This window comes from Mustela nivalis (genome assembly GCF_964662115.1).
Source record: "Mustela nivalis genome assembly, chromosome: 9".
In the NCBI taxonomy this organism is placed as follows: domain Eukaryota; kingdom Metazoa; phylum Chordata; class Mammalia; order Carnivora; family Mustelidae; genus Mustela; species Mustela nivalis.
Genome location: NC_139028.1, coordinates 81,283,559 through 81,304,112, shown reverse-complemented (window position 1 = coordinate 81,304,112; position 20,554 = coordinate 81,283,559). Strand labels below are relative to the sequence as shown.

General features: G+C 40.7%; 1 protein-coding gene across 2 annotated transcripts in view; it reads right to left on the bottom strand.

The window, feature by feature from the left end:
- The window catches only part of NELL1 (neural EGFL like 1), an 823,138-nt gene that overhangs the window by 421,250 nt on the left and 381,334 nt on the right, over nucleotides 1–20,554 (bottom strand). For both annotated transcript variants that reach the window (XM_082747362.1, XM_082747363.1), the window contains exon 13: nucleotides 4,413–4,538. In XM_082747362.1, coding sequence (XP_082603488.1) covers nucleotides 4,413–4,538 — 126 coding nt within the window. The remainder of the gene's footprint in view (nucleotides 1–4,412; nucleotides 4,539–20,554) is intronic.

The window sequence follows — 20,554 nt, the reverse complement described above, 5'->3', positions numbered from 1 at the left end:
GGGATACAGGTTATCTTACTTGTTTCCTTTATTTCTTACCTTCATGGGAAGTTTCTGGCATAAAAATGAATGCTTACCCATTCCTGTCAAGTACCTGTCTTATTGCTGCATGCTTTTGTCATAAATCACAGGTATTCTGCTTTGGAACTGCCTGAGAATCTAATGATAACATCTTATCCAACAACTTAAACACAGCCTTAGTTTAACTGGGGATAAATGAAAGTCAGGGACCAGTAAATCAAGGAGTCTGATCATCGCAAAAATCAAAAGGTAAAGAAAAGAGAAAAGCACCCCACCAACCAATTTCAGGGAATCCTCCAGTTTCGAAATTCCTAAAAGAATGAGGACAACCCATGGTTCTCTTATAGGAGAGAAAGTGAAGTGAAGTCGACTCACACAGATCCTAAGGCCAAAAACTGGCCCAAGTATCCAACATTTTCAATCTCACCCTTTCAAAGGGCAAGGGATGCTTTCCTAGAAAAAAGTACAGAGCCTTGTACATAATACACGGTCATGTCGGAGAATCCCCAGCTTCTAGGGGTAAAAATTAAGTCATAGCACATTTCAAGTTGTGGGTAAGTACTCTTGATGTAAAACTCTCCTTATTTTATTTTCCCATGAGATATGATTTTTTTTTTCCTTTTTAAAACAAGATAAAAAGGGGGAAAGAGTTAAAGTTTCTTTTCTATTTGACACACTGTGTTTCCCCTTGAGCATCTATTTGTCTCAGGTGCAGTCTTTCTAAAACGATCGTGGTTATCAGCATAAACTCTGGAAAGGCTCTCTCAGGGTTTCTTCTTTGGAACTTAAAAAGGGCTAACAACTAACATGAGATTAAACACCTAATGCTCATCTAAATTCTACTAAGACTTTCAAGAGGGACTGATTTGGCAAATACTGGAACATATTTTGACAGTCAATGTACATTTGAGATTTTTCATGTGAAGACGTTGCTTCAATCATGAACTCTCAGGGCACAGAGGTCATTTATCACTACTCTCACTGACCATATTTTCTAATACTCAAGACTGATACTAGTTATGTATTAGATATATGAATAAATGAATGACACAGGTGAATCAATCAATCATTCAATAATCTATTACCAAAGCTGGTAGATCTTCTTTACTTCTAGGCTCACTAATTTTTAGTTGAACGTAATTTTTCAGTATTACTACTGACTTCTAGGGCAGTTCGGGTCCGGCTAAATGGCACACTAAAAGAAAGAAACAGTGACCTTGACATACTTAGCAAACTAACTTAACAGTAGCAGCAGAATCTGACTACTTTGGGACAGATTCCTGAATGAACTTTGGAAATCAGGAATGCCAATAATGAGAAATGTGGTATCAGGAGCTTGGGGCCAACCAAGGATGCCTTCAGGTCTGTCAATTTCTCCCAGAAATTGATCTTTGAAAAATGAAATATCTGAAAAAATGCCTTACAGTGGCCAACATCTATTATACACCTTACTTATTGCTACAGAGAAGTAGGGACTCAGAGGAAGAAGTCTTTGCCAATAAAGAAATGACAGAGATTGGAGGTGGGAACCGGATCTGTCTTGGAGAGTGAAAAGCATGAAAAGCACCTCTGGCCTAAGAGGCTTACTTTTAGGACACCAAGGGAAGTATCAGAGCTCCAGCTTACTACACGAGCATCTCATGGAGGCCCTAGAATTTGGTCCAGAGGAGAAATGGCAGGAAGAATGCTTGTCTCGTAGGTCTCTTTGCTCCCATTCATTTTCTCCACCGTGAAATCCTACCCCAATCCACTCACTGCATGCTAACATGCCTCAGCAAACTCCAGGAGATATTCTTGGCTTGCAAAAGCACCCTACACACTCCATTCTGGAAATCAAGCAACTTTTTCTTATTGTATTTTGCTTGTCCTTCCATCATAGTACTTAGTGCTGCTTAATATCATCATCATTTTTATGAGACTACTTTCCCCAACACACCATGTCTTATCAACCATGTACTGTTGATAAGAAAAGGGTTATTTTAATAAGCAGCTCCCATCAAAGGAAACACGATCTGTTGCGAATCTACTAAGTGTCAATCACTACGGTATTCATTAGCACCATCTACCAAATATTTCTAGTTTTCTCCTAATTCTAGGCATGAACCAGAATTCCACTTCCTCATCCCCTTACATGGGTTAGGTACTGATGACTAGATCTAGTAGACGAGCAGAGCGTGGAAAGGGTATGTGTCCCTCCCTGACAACAACATGGAATGAGTGTTGCCAAGAACCCCCCCACCCCGCCAGGCTCTCTCTTTCACATCTTGGTGACTGGAAATGTTCCCAATACTGACTGTTCAATCTGCTTGTACCTCCACAGTAATTATGACAAGCAGAGAAGCTTTCCTGCTGACCAGTGAAAGACAAACAAAACCTTGTTATTTTAAGTCCAGCATATTTGGGGTTGTTACTGCAAAACACCCTGACTGATCCAAGTGCCATGATAAATGTTTTCACATATACAATCTGATGTTCACAATAACCTAAGAGTTACGTATCACAGCTACGGCAGATACAGCAGATATGAGCTTTCATTCATAAATGAATTTTTTAAAAAAATAACCCAAGGCTAAATAGTTTTGTTCATTCCTTCATTCAATAAATATTTGTTAAGCACTGCGCTCTGCCAGGTTCTCTACACCCCCAACTCTTCCAGCTATGTTATGTTTTTAAGTAACCAAAATAGGTAGTGAAGAGAAGAGAAAAGTTCCCCGTTCTCAGATCTGATATTCTAATAGAGACAAATTTTTGAAAATCACATATAAAAAATAAAAACTCTACGTGGTGATAAGTGATATTCAGAAAAATAAAATCAAGTGAGAGGATCATGGGTAGCCATCTAATTATGTAAGTCAGAGAAAGTCCCTCTCAGCCTCTCCCTTTTTTTTTTTTTTTGAGGGAGGATGCTTGGGTACCCACTGACATGCCCACCCTTGTCTTTTATTCAAGTAACATGGTTTGCTTTCTCAAAGTAATTCTATAAATAACACATTTTTTATCTCGTTCCATATATAAACCACTAGGCAGGGCACCCATCCTTAAGAGGCTTTGAATGAGCACTAAGCCTCAGTCTTTTCGCCCTTTGGGAAAAAGTAAAGCAGAGGCAGTATTCTGCTGTGACTTCAACAAGGCCTTTCTACACAGCAGGGCCTTAATCAAGGTTTAGGGAGTTCCATGATATGTGCTATTGTTGTAGAAGGATATTCATTCACTGGTTCCTTCTGATCATAGAGTTAAGGTAAATCATAAGGACAAAGAAACTATCGTGTAGAACATAAGATTTTTAGCCTGTGTGTTTACAGGTCCAAAAGGGTTTTGTGCCCCCCTTAAAATGTTTAGCTCTCAGCATGCTGTGTTTACGCAATCTCTTTTCTCTCTAGGAATTTTAGTTATACCACATAAAAGATAAATGAGATTGGCCATCTGCGGCCATCAGAAACCTATATTACCCTCATCAGAAACCTATATTACAGCTCCTTAGCCGAAATATAGTAACTTATAAACATACAACAATCAATGGAAAAAGCGTTTTGGATGTACAAACATGCTTCCCTAACTTCTGCCACTTTCTGTGCTTCTGAAAAGGTCTTGGGAATAAGACCTTTTAAGAGTCTTATTCACTAAGAGTAGCAGTCCATTCTGAGTGAAAAATTCAGTTTATAGGACATTGTTAATAGGATATAAAAGGAGGCAGGAGTTAGGGAAAGGTACAAAAATGACTGAAATTTTGTGCTCAAGGGGCACTTTTCTTATAGATTACAGATTGGTCACTTAAAGACATCTGACCAAAACCAAAAAGACTCAGAACCTTTACCATTCCTGGCCAAATTACTATTCACATCTCCATATACATAACTGAAGTATACTGGAATCCCCCACACCAACTGCCCACAAAGACAGCACTGCTCACGGGAAGGCACCGCTCACATTCCTAGAGTTCCTTCCTGCTGAGCACTGCAAGCCCTGCCATATGGGGGAAACTGAACATCAGCACATGTCAATCCAAAGTTTTGACTGGCTCCGATAAATGCCCAATCCCCGACCAAGAGGTACTCTGTTCCCCTCTAAACTTAATCTTTGTCTTTCTTGATGGGGACAAAGTACATTTTCTTATATTCAAAAACATTCCAGCATGACAGAAGGAAAATAATTTGGTAATTTTCTATCCTTAAAACTGATGTCTCTAGGTCCGCTGGGAGTAGAAATAAATTACACAGATAAAACTCCTTTTCGCACCTTTTTCTCCAAAGGGAAGGGTAAAATAATGCAAGAGAAAAACTAGCTGGCTGGGTTACAGTAGTACCGACGACACCTGGAGCTAAATTTAACAACACACCTACGGTGCAGAGAAGGGGTAAATCAGAAAATCGAAGTTGCTTCTTCGTGCTCACCTGTGCAAGAGAAGTCATCGACTCGAATGTAGCCTGGGACACAGTCACAGCGATATAACCCAGCCAAGTTCACACACACAGTATTGGCATGACAGTAATGCATCTTAGCCGCACACTCATCAATATCTGAAAGAGAACAAAAGAAGCAACATCACAGTTAGGTGAAGGAATGAACCCTACTCACTGTAAACATCTGACAAGGAAATTGAAATAGGCAAATGTCCATCAAAGCTAAGAGAAAAAGCAAGATGCAGTAAACACAAAAACTCAAATGCAAATTCAGCTGCATTCAGGTGCTTTAGATCCCATCTTGAGCTGAAAGTATTTGGAGAAAGAGGCAAGGTGAGATGTAACAGTTAAGAAACCAAGATGTGGGGACGCCTGGGTGGGTGGCTCAGTTGGTTAAGCAGCTGCCTTTGGCTCGGGTCATGATCCCAGCGTCCTGGGATCGAGTCCCACATCGGGCTCCTTGCTCGGCAGGGAGCCTGCTTCTCCCTCTGCCTCTGCCTGCCATTCTGTCTGCCTGTGCTTGCTCTCTGCTCCCCCCCTCTGATAAATAAATAAAATCTTTAAAAAAAAGAAAAAAGAAACCAAGATGTGGGGCACCTGAGTGGCTCAGTGGGTGGGGCCTCTGCCTTCAGCTCAGGTCATGATCTCGGGGTCCTGGGATCAAGCCCCCATTGGGCTCTCTGCTCCGTGGGGAGCCTGCTTCCTCCTCTCTCTGTCTCTGCCTGCCTCTCGGTCTACTTGTGATCTCTGTCAAATTAAAATAATAATAATAATAAATTTTTTTTAAAAAGAAACCAAGATGTGGGGCACCTGGGTTGCTCAGTGGGTAGAGCCTCTGCCTTAGGCTCAGGTCATGATCTCAGGGTCCTGGGATTGAACCCCACATCGGGCTCTCTGCTCAGCAGGGAGCTTGCTTCTTCCCTCTCTCTGCCTACCTCTCTGCCTACTTGTGATCTCACTTTGTCAAATAAATAACTAAAATCTTTAAAAAAAAAAAAAAGAAAAGAAAGAAAGGAAGGAAGGAAGGAAGGAAGGAAGGAAGGAAGGAAGAAAGAAACCAAAAATATGAAGATTAAATCTGCTGTTATTAGTCTCTCTCCAAGGAGGATGCTGGAGTTAAACATCCAAAACCAAGGAGCTCTGTGTCCAGTGAGTTGATACCAATTAATATTTATTAGATGTTCACTGTACATGGTGTAGCTTGTATCAGAGAGATCAAGAAGATCCAGCTCTCTCCTCTCATGCATCTTACTTACTAAGACACGCTTTAATCCAGCTGTTAAAAAATGATGGCACAGCCAATTTCTCCCATATTGTACTGTGAATATAGACAACAACTGTTGTCTAATGCAAACTGACATCTTTTGTCCCTTGACCTGGAGATCCCTCCCGTGTGACAGAATAATGGGCTGATTCAACAAAAAGATTTCTTTCTCTGTGAAATGGCAGTCAGAGCATCGCCCGCTTCCTCATCAGCATTCATGGTAAGAACTGAAATAACCCAAAGCCTTAAGCAGAGACTGGAGTCTTTCCTGGAAGTTGTTTTCAAAAATGCCTTGAGTGTTCGTTTTACTCAAAGTGCTTATGGAGATGGAGAAGAAGAGATGGTGGCGCACAGCATGAGGACCTAACACAAGGAGAGTTCTAGCTCTGGTTCTTCCAGTTACTAGCCTGTGTCTTGCATTTAACCATGCTGAGTCCCTGAATCCCTTTGTCATACAGGTCAGTTCTGAACCTACTGCTTCACATCTTTCAATTCATTATCTAATATAAACCCCATTCAATTCCATGATCCGAGTACAGCACTACTGACATTCTGAAGTCTAGAATATTGAGGCTTAGAGAAGTTAAATATCTGGCCACAAAGTCGCCCTGTTCGGATTTGAACTTAGAAATCAGTCTCTTACTTGCCATGCTTTACTTCATGGAAGCACCTTGAGAAAGACAGAGGAGCGTAGTGTTACTATGAAGGTAACCACCCAAGTCCTAAAGCACTTCATGTGCAGCAACAAGGATAAAAACAGCTATGATGGGGCGCTAGAAATCTTACTTCTCGATTTTAAAAGTGAAAGAAGATTGACTTATTTCCTTATGAAACACATTGAAATAGTATCAGATTCTTTTCAGCACTAAAGATCTGTCAGTCCATAAATAAAAGTTAGTGTGGAATAACTGAGGTCCTAGAAGGATACTCATAGCTAGCAAGACTTCCTTAAATGTGAGGACAAAATACCAGAAATTACTGAAGTGCTTCAGGCAATAAAGGAAGTGTTCTACTTACACAAGATCATGTGCTTCCAAAAATGATCTAAGACAATGCACAATTAAAATAAAAGGACAACGGGACTATAAAAACTATGTAATGAGATTCCATCAAGCTAGGGTATGAAGGGAACTCTCCAACGAATTTAAGATAGAAGAGTAACTTCAGATAAGCATGAGATGCAATTCAGATCTTTCTGGCACCCAGGGCATTAGAATTCTTTAACAAGTCGATTCGGTGAAGCATTTTGCTTCACCGAACAATGGATATCACAAAAGTCAAGAGGAAAAGATTTCCAGAAAAGAGTGATGGTCATTTTGGTCACCTACTAAGAAGTTGAATAAGATCAAGACATCACTAACCACGAGACTTGGCATGAAGTAGTTCATCGCTGACCTTGACCTAGGAAGTGTAGATTTGGGAAGGTGGTGGAGAAAAGCCTGAGTCAAGTCCGTTAAAGATGGGAACAAAGAGGAGGGAGCAGAGAAAGAAAAACAAGGCAAACCTCTTGAGATTTTTTTTTCCCCATAAAGAAAAATGGGGGGGACGCCTGGGTGGCTCAGTTGGTTAAGCAGCTGCCTTCAGCTCGGGTCATGATCCCAGCGTCCTGGGATCGAGTCCCATATCGGGCTCCTTGCTCCGCGGGGAGCCTGCTTCTCCGTCTGACTCTGCCTTCCACTCTGTCTGCCTGTGCTCGCTCTCGCTTGCTCTCTCTGACAAATAAATTAAAAATCTTAAAAAAAAAAAAAAAGAAAGAAAAATGGGGTAGTAGTTCTGGGGAGACTCGGTGTCAAGAGAGTCTTGCATCAAGATGGGAGAGATCATAGCACCTTTGTATGCTCTTGGGAAGGATTCAATACAAGTGAGGCAAACTGATGATGTAGAAGACAGAGAGCATTGCAGGAGCAAAGTCTTGTGGGAAGCGGTGCCCAGGTGGAACGAGTCATCTTGACAACAAGAACCAAGCCGAGATCAGGGAAGACGTGGAGCTGGCTGGCCAATTTGATGGAAGGAAGAGGAAGTAGCCCTCCTTTGCTTATTTTAATTTTCTCAGTGAAAATGAAAAGAGAGGGTAACACCTGATAATTAAGAAAGGGAGGAGGTATCAGATATTTAAGGAATGGGGATAACGTATTAAATAGTCATTTTGATAAAAGGGGACAATTCTTCGAGCAGATAGTGCAGGGGCTAAGGAGCTGCTGTGATTTGTGATTGTGAACGCGTTAGTGAGAGCAGTCAACATGGCCATGTGTTTTTCTCCAATTCCACTCAGGTATTCAAGGGCAGGAGAAGGGTAACTGGAAAGTTTGGTGTAACCAGAGATGAGTTTTTATCCAGATACAAGTCAAACGAGATATAGGGGAACTGAGGGAATAAGGAAAGAGTTGGTGATGATGAGGTGTCTAGGAATCGCGGCCATCAAGGACAGACGTGAGGACATGAGGAGGGAGGCAGACAACTGAAAGCAGGACTGGGTCCTAAGGGTGGGCACTGCACTGCACTTCTCAGATATCACTTCAGAACTAGAGAATTTAATCCCCCAGCTAATGGGACTACTGTCTTCTAATGCCATCAGTTGTTATCCTTCTAGGGAGACTGTCCTTGGTTAATGAGAGATTATACAGTCACCGTCACACTTCATCCTGGGAGTGATCTACAACAAAGACTGATTCTCATTGACCCCAGCTCAAGATAATTCTAAAGGACCATCCGGATTTCAGAGCCCTCAGCGAGATTGAGCTAACTTCTCCCTCTGTCCAATCCTCCATTCTTGCCTTCCCCAGAGGCCTTCATGCCAGGAGCATTCCCTAATAATCTCCCTGCATCCTAGCGTCCAGACCAGAGTTTGCTTCTTTAGGGAACCCAAAGTGCAGCAGGAATTTTAAGGGAGGCAACGTGTGGTTACCGTGAGTGTACTAGAATGCAGGAGCTAGAAAGCTAGGAGACAGGGTTGAAAAGTGGTGTGCTTGACATTAATATTTTGGAGGTCATTCAGCTCCTGTTGATTCCAAGGTCTTTCATGCAACAATGCGGGGAGTGGAAGAATAGATCCCTCTAAGTGAGAGCCTGGGAATACCAGAAGCAGCCAGGCTTTGGAAGGAGTTGGCTGGCACTGGTGTTGTTCCTCAAATATTACCAGTTTTCCTTCTCCAGGGCACACCATACAAATGTACTTCCCCATCCTCTTTGAAATTAAGCATAGCTATATGACTAGAAATGATGTCTGAGCAAAGCATACCACCCCTAGGTGAAAAGATTAAGAGCCAGCACTTGGCTTACCACATTTTCTTGCTCCTGCTTTGGAAATCATGGAAGCACACAGGTGGGGACACTCTCAGCCTGGGTCCCTGAGTGAGGAGCCGGCAACCAGACAAGCCTGATGACGACGCTGCATGAGCTAGAAAGAGGCTTCTGTTCATTTAAGCCATCGGGCCCACCCTGACTGGTGATAGAAAAAGCATCTCCAAGAGATCATTAAGCTTGATCTTAAAAGATGAACAGAAATTCACCAAGGAGAGACCAGAGGTGGGGAAAAGCAAGGGAAACTACAGAGGCTAAACATGTTGTCTCTGCAGAGTTAGGAAGGGAGAGAATCAGCGAGTCGTTTATCCTTCTACTAATTCTCCTTCTACTAGGCCCTGAAGCAGAGGATGACCAAAATGCCACCACAAACCTCACAGCCTGGCAAGGCATTGAGCAAAACTTTTAAGTTCTACAAGGAATGGAAGACCTTTAACAGGGGGATTTGATGTGAGCCAAGAGAGCCAGAGAGGCAGTCTCTGTGGATGTGACGCTTCATGGAAGACCTAAAAGGTGAAGGTGAGAGGAACAACATATCAGACAGAGAAGAATGTTGGAGAAGAATTAGGGGAAGGACCTTTGTCTATTTAAAGTGAAACTGGCAAGGTAAGCTCAGGCCAGATCCTGCTGAGCCTCGTGGGCCACGGGGAAGGAGTCTAGACCTTAGTCAAGTAGGGGCACAAACCAATTTCTGTTTTTAAAATATCACTCAGCTGTAGTGAAGAGAATAGATTGGAGCTGGCCAAGCTGAACTCTAAAAGACCTTGGTATCTGACTCTCCGAGATACAGCCACACTGAATTCTGTCTCATTCTTTAGGGAGGTCCAGACATTCTTTAAGATGAGAAACTAGTCAGGACTTGCCTGAGAGGCAGTTCAATCTTCAGCCCATGGGCCACAGCTGCCAACCGGCTGCTGACTCCAATGAACGTTCCCCTGTCATGGATCCTTGTCGGCTCCTCCCAGAGAGAAACTCCTGGCTCGTTTCCTTCAGGCCACTGGGTAAGTGATGAGAGGCATCGGCCTCATCAAGATTTGAAGGAGTTAGTTGGTTTTAACAAGCTTATTTTGACTCAAACAGCTGAATCATCCCTTTGTTTCAGGGGATTCTCAGACTCTGAATAAAAATATTTTCAAAAACAGGACGGGGGGATGGTTAGAAAATTCCAGGGAGAACTTCTCCAACCTTTTCTCTCCACGAGTCACACTGGACGCCATGCCATACATCCCCACTGGACCAGGGAGGTATCTCTGCACTGGTTTCATTTTCACTTCATACCATTGATAATTTCAGCTCTTGCGGATCTCATAATTTTCTGGTACCAGTCCAGAAAAGGCACCAAAATAAAGCAGAAAAATTGATAATGTGCCAGAAAATTATACTGTTACAACCTTATCTTTGTTGCTTATTCCCCATCATGCAAACACAAGATACAAAAACTACCTAGTTATAAAACTAATGCAAAGGGGAGGGAAAAAAATTGTCAAGTGTTTAGAGTCCTCTAGCTGGGTCCCTTGAGAAAAGAATAGAGAAGGAAGGAAGGAAGGAACTGAGAATTTCCCTGTTTTCTGGATGGGGCTGGGGATGGACCAGCAATCTGGCTAGTCCATTGCTAGCGGATGGACTAGCATCCACATTTGCTGAAACAAAGATTGCCTCTTCATCCTCGGGGAAAGGCACAACCCTGCAGACAGTTTCGATAGGACTCAAGAGTGCTTCAAAAGGAAATCTGATTACAGAATGCATCAGAACAGAATTAACGAACATCTTCAGAGTTGAAATATCCTGAGAAAACAATCTTGAGAACCAGTGAGGTGAGATTTTTAAAATGAGCCTAAGACAAACACTGTTTATTGTTCACAAGGATTCCGACAGGTAATGAATAATTACAACAAAAAGCAAACAAACCCCAGAGAGAACTCCCTAATTAAAGAACTCACGGAGGCTCACAGGAAGAAAAGCATAATGCCCAAAGCACCAGAGATTTTAACCTGAAAGCCATCCGACCTTTGCCCAGATGGTGCCGGTGCTCTGTCTGAAGTTGATTTCTTTATCAAGCAAGGGTCTCTCATGGTGTGACATTCAGTCTAAATCCAAGAGACAACAAGAGGCTAAGCCTAAGGCTGAACCTCAAGGTGGAGACTAGACACACTCTAGTCCCAGTTCAAGTTAAAGGTTTCAATCAGTCTAAAAAGTTTTTATAAGAACAACAGTTAACCTAATTACTGGAAGGATGAATGGGTTGTTTTGCTTTTTTTCTTTTTTTTTTCTTGCCTTTTTTTTTTTATTTTTATTGTGGGTGGGTTTTTTGGGGGGGGGGTTGCCTTTTTTTTTTTTTTTTTTTTAATGCACCATTAGGCACAGGATAATACCAAGAAGAGTAAGAGGTTCCATATGTATAACCTCAGAGGGTAAAACTAGGAACAGCCGCCTGGCACCTGGTTAGTACTCATTTCCATGAGTATTTCTCATAGATGTCATTTCTACGTATTAGAAATGTCATGTCATGTCTACGTACTAGACACTATGCTAGGTAGCCCCCAGGTAGCATCTCATCACTCCATTTATTCTTTTTGAAAGAAATAGGTAGCCCCATGTCCTGATGACGGAACGCGGCTCGGAGATTTTTAGGCCACTTGCACAAAGCACAAAGTCATAAGCCTAAGAGACTGTGTTTCAATCCACATGGTCTGACTTCAAAGTTGGCACTGTCCTCACAGTACCATTTCTAGCCTTCAAAAATGATTCAATCCTGTAACTCCATTACATGTGTCTGATGCTGCCAGGAAGCCTGTGGAAATGAGTAGATCTCCAAATTCTGTCTGTGTGCAATGCTGTTCCTAACATTTGTTCTGGTACTACACTCTGTTGGAAGAGTGATGCTAATCCATGCATCACTGGTTCTTTAGCTCTTTTAATCAATCTTAACATTTTCACACTTTGGGCTCCAGTAACCCAGAGCCCCAAAACAGGTAACAGGATTCTCTTCCTACCTTGAACCCACAGCTTGATACAGTCTCAATGCTGGTTGCAAAAGACTGATTGTTTCCTTTAGGATTAGAAACTAGAGACAAAAGTTCTTGTTGTTTCTTTTTTTTCTTTTTAATATTCTTCGAGAAACATTTATAAACCCCACTGCAATATATATCAGCCTGAGTATAATGGGGCTCAAATTACGATTCATTCGTATAGATTGCTTGTCACCTTTGAAATATTGGAGCTCATCTTCTGGTGGTCTTTTGAGGTAATAAAAGTACATGATTTATGTCCCTCCCCAAGATGGTGAAGTAGTTTGTTTTCATTTTAAAAAAGGTATACTTATGGACTTTAAAATGAAACTTGATGTGGCATAATGATTCTTCATGTATCAACAGATTCCATCTGCATAAGAGTTCAGAGCAAACACAGACCCAAATTTGGCATTATCATCATTAAATTAGAGTGCAGGGTCTGGGTAGCTAAGATAGAAACAAATGCAAAGAATTCCCTTGATAAAATGGTGTGATCTACTCAGACTTGTTGCTAAGAATTTCCTAGAAAAAGGCAACATGGAGAAGGTGAGAAGGTTGGGGCTGGAGGGTTGGTAAGAGGTGGTTAGGCCTCCTTCTCATGCACATTTAAAGAAGGAAACAGAATGGGGAAAGCAAACCAAAATTTACTGAGACTGTACTCTTGCAAGCACTGTGGATATCCCATCTCATTATTTCTATAATTTCCATTTCCATGCCATCAAATATTTCCATTATTTCCACTCCATTTCCATTATTTCCATTTCTCATTATTTCCATCCATTTCTGACTAGCATCAGAAACTACATATAGAGTACCTAGAATTTTAACCCAGGTCCCTGGGACTCCAAGAAGCATACTTGTTCTACTCTGACTGCTGGACCAAGAGTACTAGGTTGACAGCAAGAGTTAAGTTATACTTCTGCTTTTTATATTAGCTAACTATAAGCACTGGCAGGCCACATTTTCTTCCCTAGATCTTGATTTTCCCATCTATGATATCAGGGAGTTGGACCAGAGAATATCAAAAGACCATCCACCCACCCGCCCATTCTAAAGTTCCTGACATAATCAAGCTTTCTGTCCACAGATCATGAAAGCCTACTGAAGCACTTTCTCTTGAGCCACCCCCTCTCTTCTCTTATTTTGAGCAACATACAGATGTTCCAGAAACTTTCTCAAGACACAAGTCCTAAAGAATACTATTCAGCTCATCCATGTGTTCTCACTGTTCCTTGATACCTACAGTCAACTGAGTTGCATCTCCCCTGAAACCAAGAGCAGCTAAAATGAGCACACATATAGCCATAAAAAGCATTGATTTGGACAAGTTCTCCAAAGACTAGTCATTTAACCTGCAGGGCAATTCTACCAGACTGGAATTTCCTGCCTTTGCAGAAATCGAGTTTTAAAAACATGGTGGCACTGGCCAATCAGTTGTTAGAATTATCAGTGCTCTCCCTCTGTGTCAGGCTGGATATATTTTAAAGTCTATATGGTCTCTGACTTGAACTTATAAAAATCCAGTCTGGTAGACAAGATATGGATTATTATGCTCTATTTCAGATAAGAGAACAGAAGCCCAGAGAAAATAGAAACAGAATCCAAAGGTAGACCAATAATCATTGAGCTAATAGCAAAATCAAGGTCTTCTAGCTCCAAAACAAGTGCTTTATCCAATGTTCCATGCTTTTCTATAATCACGGTTTTCTTCCTGAAAAAATCAAATGCCTATAGAATCTAGAAATATAAATCAAGTGCCTAAAGAAGGTAGAAGATCTATATACAAAATATGTCCCTCCCACAAAGAAAGCCATTTTCTCTTACTTTTCTTAAAACGTACATCAATCTTTCATTTTCCTACTTCCAAGAATAAACAAGCAAACAAAAATGTTCTATTTTTTAGGGAGAAAGCACAGTGCAAGGCCAGTGACTCATGGAAAGTGACAGTGCATCTCAGTGGTGAAAAGATAATCGCAAGACTTTTGACTGTGAATAACCAGAGCTCCAGTCAGATAATGCCATGAAGGAGTAGTAAGACATCAGTGCATGGCACTTACTATGTGCTAAGCACAGTTTAGAAATGTTTAGTAAATTGTCTAAGGTCACACAGCTAGAAGATGTACCTGAACTGCCAAGATATGAATTCTGGTAGAATGGCTCCAGAGTCTAACCTCTAAACCCTCTACTACTGCCTCTCAGTGATTGGGCTAGATCTCTGATCTTTTTAGAGAAGTTGCATATTGAAGCATTGGGTTTTTTTTTCTTTTTTTTTAATTTAATGTCTTTTTAGTGTACCAGAATTCATTGTTTATGCACCATACCCAGTGCTCCATGCAATACGTGCCCTCCATAATACCCACCACCAGGCTCCCCCAACTTCCCACCCCCCACCCCTTCAAAACCCTCAAATTGTTTTTCAGAGTCCATAGTCTCTCATGGTTCATCTCCCCCCTCCAATTTCCCTCAACTCCCTTCTCCTCTCCATCTCCCCATTTCCCCCATGTTATTTGTTAGCAAACATTATTTTTTTTTTTTAATTTCCATCCTTTCTTTTCCCAAACATTTCAAATCAAGCAAAATATATCTATCAGATTCAAACCATGAATGTCTGTGCCTTAAACCATGTTATCACAAGAAGCTTTCATGGAGCAAGGAAGAAAGGAGGAAAAGGAGGAAGGGAAAGAGGAAGACAAGAAAAAGGGAGGAGAACAAGGAGGCACGAAGGAAGGGAAGGAGAGAGAAAAGGAGAAAAAATGGTAAGTCAACCTAGAGAAGGTGCCTAGATAACTTCTACGGACTAAATTGTGCACCCCATCCAAATTCATGCTTTGATACCCTAACCCCCAATATGATAGTATTTGAAAATAGGGCTTCTGGGGGGGGGGGGGGTAATTACATTTAGATGACACGATGAGAGTGGTGCTTCAAGATGACATTCATGCTTTCATATGAAGAGGTTCTAGATAGTTTTCGCTTGCTCTACCATGTAAGGACACAAGAAGAACACAATAATCTGGGATGCCTGGGTGGCTCAGTTGGTTAAGCAGCTGCCTTCGGCTCAGGTCATGATCCCAGCGTCCTGGGATCGAGTCCCACATCGGGCTCCTTGCTCAGCAGGAAGCCTGCTTCTCCTCTGCCTCTGCCTGCCATTCTGTCTGCCTGTGCTCGCTCTCTCCCCCTCTCTTTCTCTGATAAATAAATAAAATCTTTAAAAAAAAAAAAAAAAAAAAAAAGAACACAATAATCTGTAGGCTAGGGGAGCCTTCACTAGAACCCAATCATAGTGATACCCTGATCTCAGACTTCCAGCCTCCAGTATGGTGAGTCAATTCATTTCTGTTGTTGAAGCCAACCAGTCTATAGTGTTTTCTTAGGCAGCTCCAAAGCTAATAAAATGACTCTTTTTCTCTCTTGCCTGGTGAAATGGATTTTTACATCATCATCTAAGGTACATGTCAAACAATGTCTAATCTAATATTTGCAGATTAAAACTATAAATAACCTTCTGGTCAGCCCATGCACAGTAAAAAAAAAAAAAAAGGTCTTCCTAGAGTTACATACACCATAATGTAGAAATTAGGTTCTTGGTTTTCTGACATTTAAATGTATTTTCCAAATATAGCTATGTCATATATTTGAAAAAGTCATGCCAGGATATTTATTTTCCCTGCTGGGTTCAATTTCAGAATCAAATTCTATCATAAAATAGCATATCTCTGTGCCATTGGAAATCAAAGCATATCAATTCTTAGCTGACATTGAAAAAGCATTGTAAGACACCACCCTAAGATTTTTTTTTTCCAGCCTGGCATCCTGACTTTTGGGAGTGTCCATAATCTGATGTGGAGTATCTGCAAGGAAAGCAGCACAATGAGTGGAGGCTAATTCATGCAAGCTGTGCTGCAGCCTTCCTGAGTCCATCTGTATCTGAATTCTACTTCAGCCAATGGTGCCAGCAAAGCCAGTGAGTTCTTCCAAAGAAGTCTAAGGTTTTCTCATGAGGTATGAGTCAGTTGGACTAATAAAGAACATATTGGAAATGTACAAGCTACCATGGTCTCTGGTCTTTCCTACAGTTGAGAAAGAAAATTCAAGAAGTGTTAAGAGATTGTTGGATTCCACTGGAAGTACAGATCCACAGGTCAGTGGAATGTGGTCCTTGTCATCAGGATTTTAAACAAAGTGAAAAAAAAAAAAAACTAGCCAATAAAGAAACTAATCTAGCAGAGAGACAGTCACATGAACATGAACCTCATAAGTCCTCCTAGAGAAGGAACTGTCTAATTCCAACAAAGGGAACTGGGGAAAAATTCACCTACAAGATACCTAAGTCTTGGGAAGGCAAGATATCTTCCCTAAAATGTTAATGACCTAATCACCAACTGAACGGGGCAACAATGTTTTGTTTCCTTCAAGCTTGTCAAGATATAATTGGCACATAACACTGTGCAACTTTAAGGTGTATCACATATAGATATGATACACTAAAATACAGCAGAATAATTACCACCATAGCCTTAGCTTATATTTTCATCACATAACCACCACATTTTTGTGGTCTTAAGTTTTAAGATCTATTCTCTTAGCAACTTTCAAAGCATCATTAACTAGAATCACCACACTGTACATTAATACCAGAAACTTATTCATCTGGTACTGGAACTTTGTACTCTTTGACCATCAAAAGATGAATGGATAAAGAATGTGTTGTATGTACATATATGTACCAAAGAATATAATTTAGCCATGAGAAAAAAGGAAATCCTACCATTTTATACAACATGGATGGACCTTGAGGGTCCCATGCTAAGTGAAATAAATCAGATAGAGAAAGACAAACACTGTATGATACCACTTCTATGTGGAATCTAAAGAAAAAAAAAAGTCACAGTGACAGAAACTACAACAGTGGTCACCAGAGGCTTGGAGCATGGGAGAAATGAGGAGATGCTGGTCAGCTATTCTTCTGCTTTACAAAGATAAAGGAAAGTCAGCTGAGAGTGAACAAGATGAGGGAGAGCAATGCCACCAGCAAAGCCATCTATAGCTTCTTTATCTCTGGTCTCAACTACCCTTTATAGTAAGCAGAATTTATCGATCACTACTTTGTGCCAAGCATCGTTTTAAGCACTTTGTGTGTATTCATTCCATCTTCACAATTACCATATAGATAGGCACATATTAATATCTCTGTTTTATGGATGCACAAGAGGCTAACTAGCTGGAAGATGACCTTGGCATCCACTCTATTCTTCCTTTCTACAGGCCACCTGAGCTTCCTCCTTCTCAACAGAGTACCTTCCTCGGTTAATTAAACAGCAATTTGCTGTAGTCACAACTGGACAAATTATTTATTCACCACTCTTACCATGCCCTGAAAATAAAATGCACAGGCTTTAGTCTTTTAAAAATAAATGATTTGGTGCCAGAAGTTTACATCTGACTCACGGCAGCACCAAATTAACCAGTGATTAATTATCAGACTGTGAATTGCATAAATAAACAGGGTCCTCAAGACCAATGAGCAGATAGTTAATGAACACAACCTACATTCAATAAAACCAGTACCTGTGTTCCGGCATCTATCTGTACGATGAATGACTATCAGCTGAACATACTCAGGAAGGCAGGCTATGTCTTGTGTGTTTCCTCATGCAGAGAGATTCCTTAGATGAAAATTCCTTGATTTCTTGAACAAAAATCAACATTATTCCCAATTCTTACATGTTTGACTAAATCTATGAACTCCAATATGAAAATCAAAACCATAAAGTATTTCAGCTGATTCTTAAAAATGAAAAAGTCCAGAATCCTATACTATGTGTCTATTGAGAAAATACAAAAATGAATGGATGGGAAGAGGGGGAAAAAATAAACATTGAATAATGACTTGTAACCCATTTTCCTCTGAAAATACAACCCAAAAACAGAAAGAAAAACAGCATTCAAAAGGCAGGAAATGGAAGACAGGCTGGTTTCCATATAGTTCACTGGTCTTCAACTATTTTTTAATGGAAGAACCCATTAAAGAAAAATGAAACTCACACTGTATAGCCTTTATGAAGCACCAGGCACTACCCTAACACATACTAATTCATTTAATGTTCATCATAACCCTTTGATGTAAGTTTTCGTAGCATTCATGTGTACAGATGAATAAGTTAAGGTGTGGAGAGACTAAACAGCTTGCCCACGGTCACATAACAAGTAAGGGGCAGAACTAAAACTCAAGTCTGGGTAGACCTGGCTCTAAGTGTAACTAAGTGTAATCACCTGCAAGGGAAAAAAAATAAAATAAAATAAAAAAGGGCAGCCCTTGGGGGAGCAAAAAAAATCTTAGATATAAAAGTTGTGATTCTCTAACGTATATGAAATACATGAAGAGCTATATGGAGTATCTGTGGTATTAAAATTTCATCGGAGGGTGATAAGGAAAAAAATGTCTCAAAGACAACTTGGGGGCAAATAATGAAAAGAAGCTTAAGAAACACTGCTCTATACTGACCTGCCTCTACCTGAAATATTATTTAGCTTGGAAGCCCAATATAGAGAATAGAATTAAACACTACATCAAACTAACAAGTTTCTGCACAGCAAAGGAAACCATCAACAAAATGAGAAGGCAATCAGCAGAATGGGAGAAAATATTTGTAAATCATTTATCTGAGATGGGGCTAATATTTAAAATTAATAAAACTCATCAAAACATTGTATTAAAAATTAGCCCGAGGATCTGAATATTTTCCCAAAGACCTACAAATGGTCAACAGGTAAATGAAAGGTGCTCAATATCATTAATCATCAAAGAAATGCAAATCAAAGCCACAGGGAGGTATCCTTGCGCACTTGTGAATGGCTATTATCCAAGGAATGCACACACCCCAAGGTTCATAGCAACATTATTTACAATAGCCAAATAATGGAAACAGCCCATGTATCTATCAGCTAATGAATGGATAAAGAAGATGTGATATATATGTCCAGAATGTTACTCAGCCATTAAAAAGAAAGAAATCTTGGGGCGCCTGGGTAGCTCAGTGAGTTAAAGCCTCTGCCTTCAGCTCAGGTCATGATCCCAGCATCCTGGGATGGAGCCCTGCATCAGGTTCTCTGCTCAGCAGGGAGCCTCCTTCCCCGGCTCTCTCTACCTGCCTCTCTGCCTACTTGTGATTTCTGTCTGTCAAATAAATAAATAAAATCTAAAAAAAAAAAAAAGGAAGAATGAAATCTTGCCATTTTCAACAACATGGTTGGAGCTACAGAGTATTATGCTAAGTGATATAACTCGGGAAAATACAAGGACTATAGGATCTCATTCAAATGCAGAATTTAAGAAACAAATGAACAGAGAGAAGGGGGAAAAAAGGGAGAGGCAAACCAGGAATCAGACTCCTAACTACAGAGAACAAACTGAGGGTCCCAGAGGAGAAGGGGTGGGGGTAAGTCAAACAGGTGATGAGTGATACACTTGTGATGATGAGTCCTGGGTGTCGTATGAAGTGTTAAATCACTAAATTACTGAAACTAATAGTACACTGTATGTTAACTGGAATTTAAATACAAACTAAGAAAAGCAGTGTTGGAGAGGATGTGGCAAACAGGAAACATTTGTGCACTGTTGGTTGGAATGTAAATGGATGGAACCGCTATGGAAAACAGTGTGGAGGTTCCTCAAAAAACTGAAATTAGAACTACCATATCCCCTAGCAAGCCCACTCTTGGGTCTCTAGCTGAAGAAAGCAAAAACACTAATTCAAGAAGATACATGTATCCTTGTGTTCACTACATTATTATTTATAGTACCCGAGATATGGAAAAAGCCTAAGTATCCATCAATGGATAAATGGATAAAGAAAAATGTTATTCACTCACAGATAACTCTTCCCAGTTCTGACAACATGGGTGGACCTAGTGGGTATTATACTAAGTGAAATAAATTAGTCCAGAAAGGACAAACACTGCATGATCTCACAGATACATGGAATCTAGAAAAACTGAACAACAAGAAACCACACCAAACTCATATAGAAAACAGAATGGCAATTGTCAGAGTGGGAGGGAGGTGGGTTGGTGGGGGGAGTAGTCAAAAACTACAAATGGGGCGCCTGGGTGGCTCAGTTGGTTAAGCCTCTGCCTTCAGCTCAGGTTCATGGTCCCGGGGTCCTGGGATCGAGTCCCACATCGGGCTCTCCGCTTGGCAAGGAGCCTGCTTCCTCCTCTCTCTCTCTGCCTGCCTCTCTGCCTACTTGTGATCTCTCTGTCAAATAAATAAATAAAATCTTAAAAAAAAAAATGTCCTGTTATTGGAAAAATCAGTTCTGGAGATGTAATGTGCCTCATGGTTCGTGTATTTTACAACACCATTTTGTGTTTAAAAAAATTCAGCAGGGCTGCTCTGGTAAAGAAGAGGCATGTCATTAGGATGAAGTGGAAAAAGGAAACAATCCACCTGGTAGTTTATGTGAATAAGGCTGCAATGAAGAGGGCATACAAGTTTCTGGTCAATCCCCTGCTTTCTGTTCCTTTAGATGTATATCCAGGAATAAAAGGATTGAGCC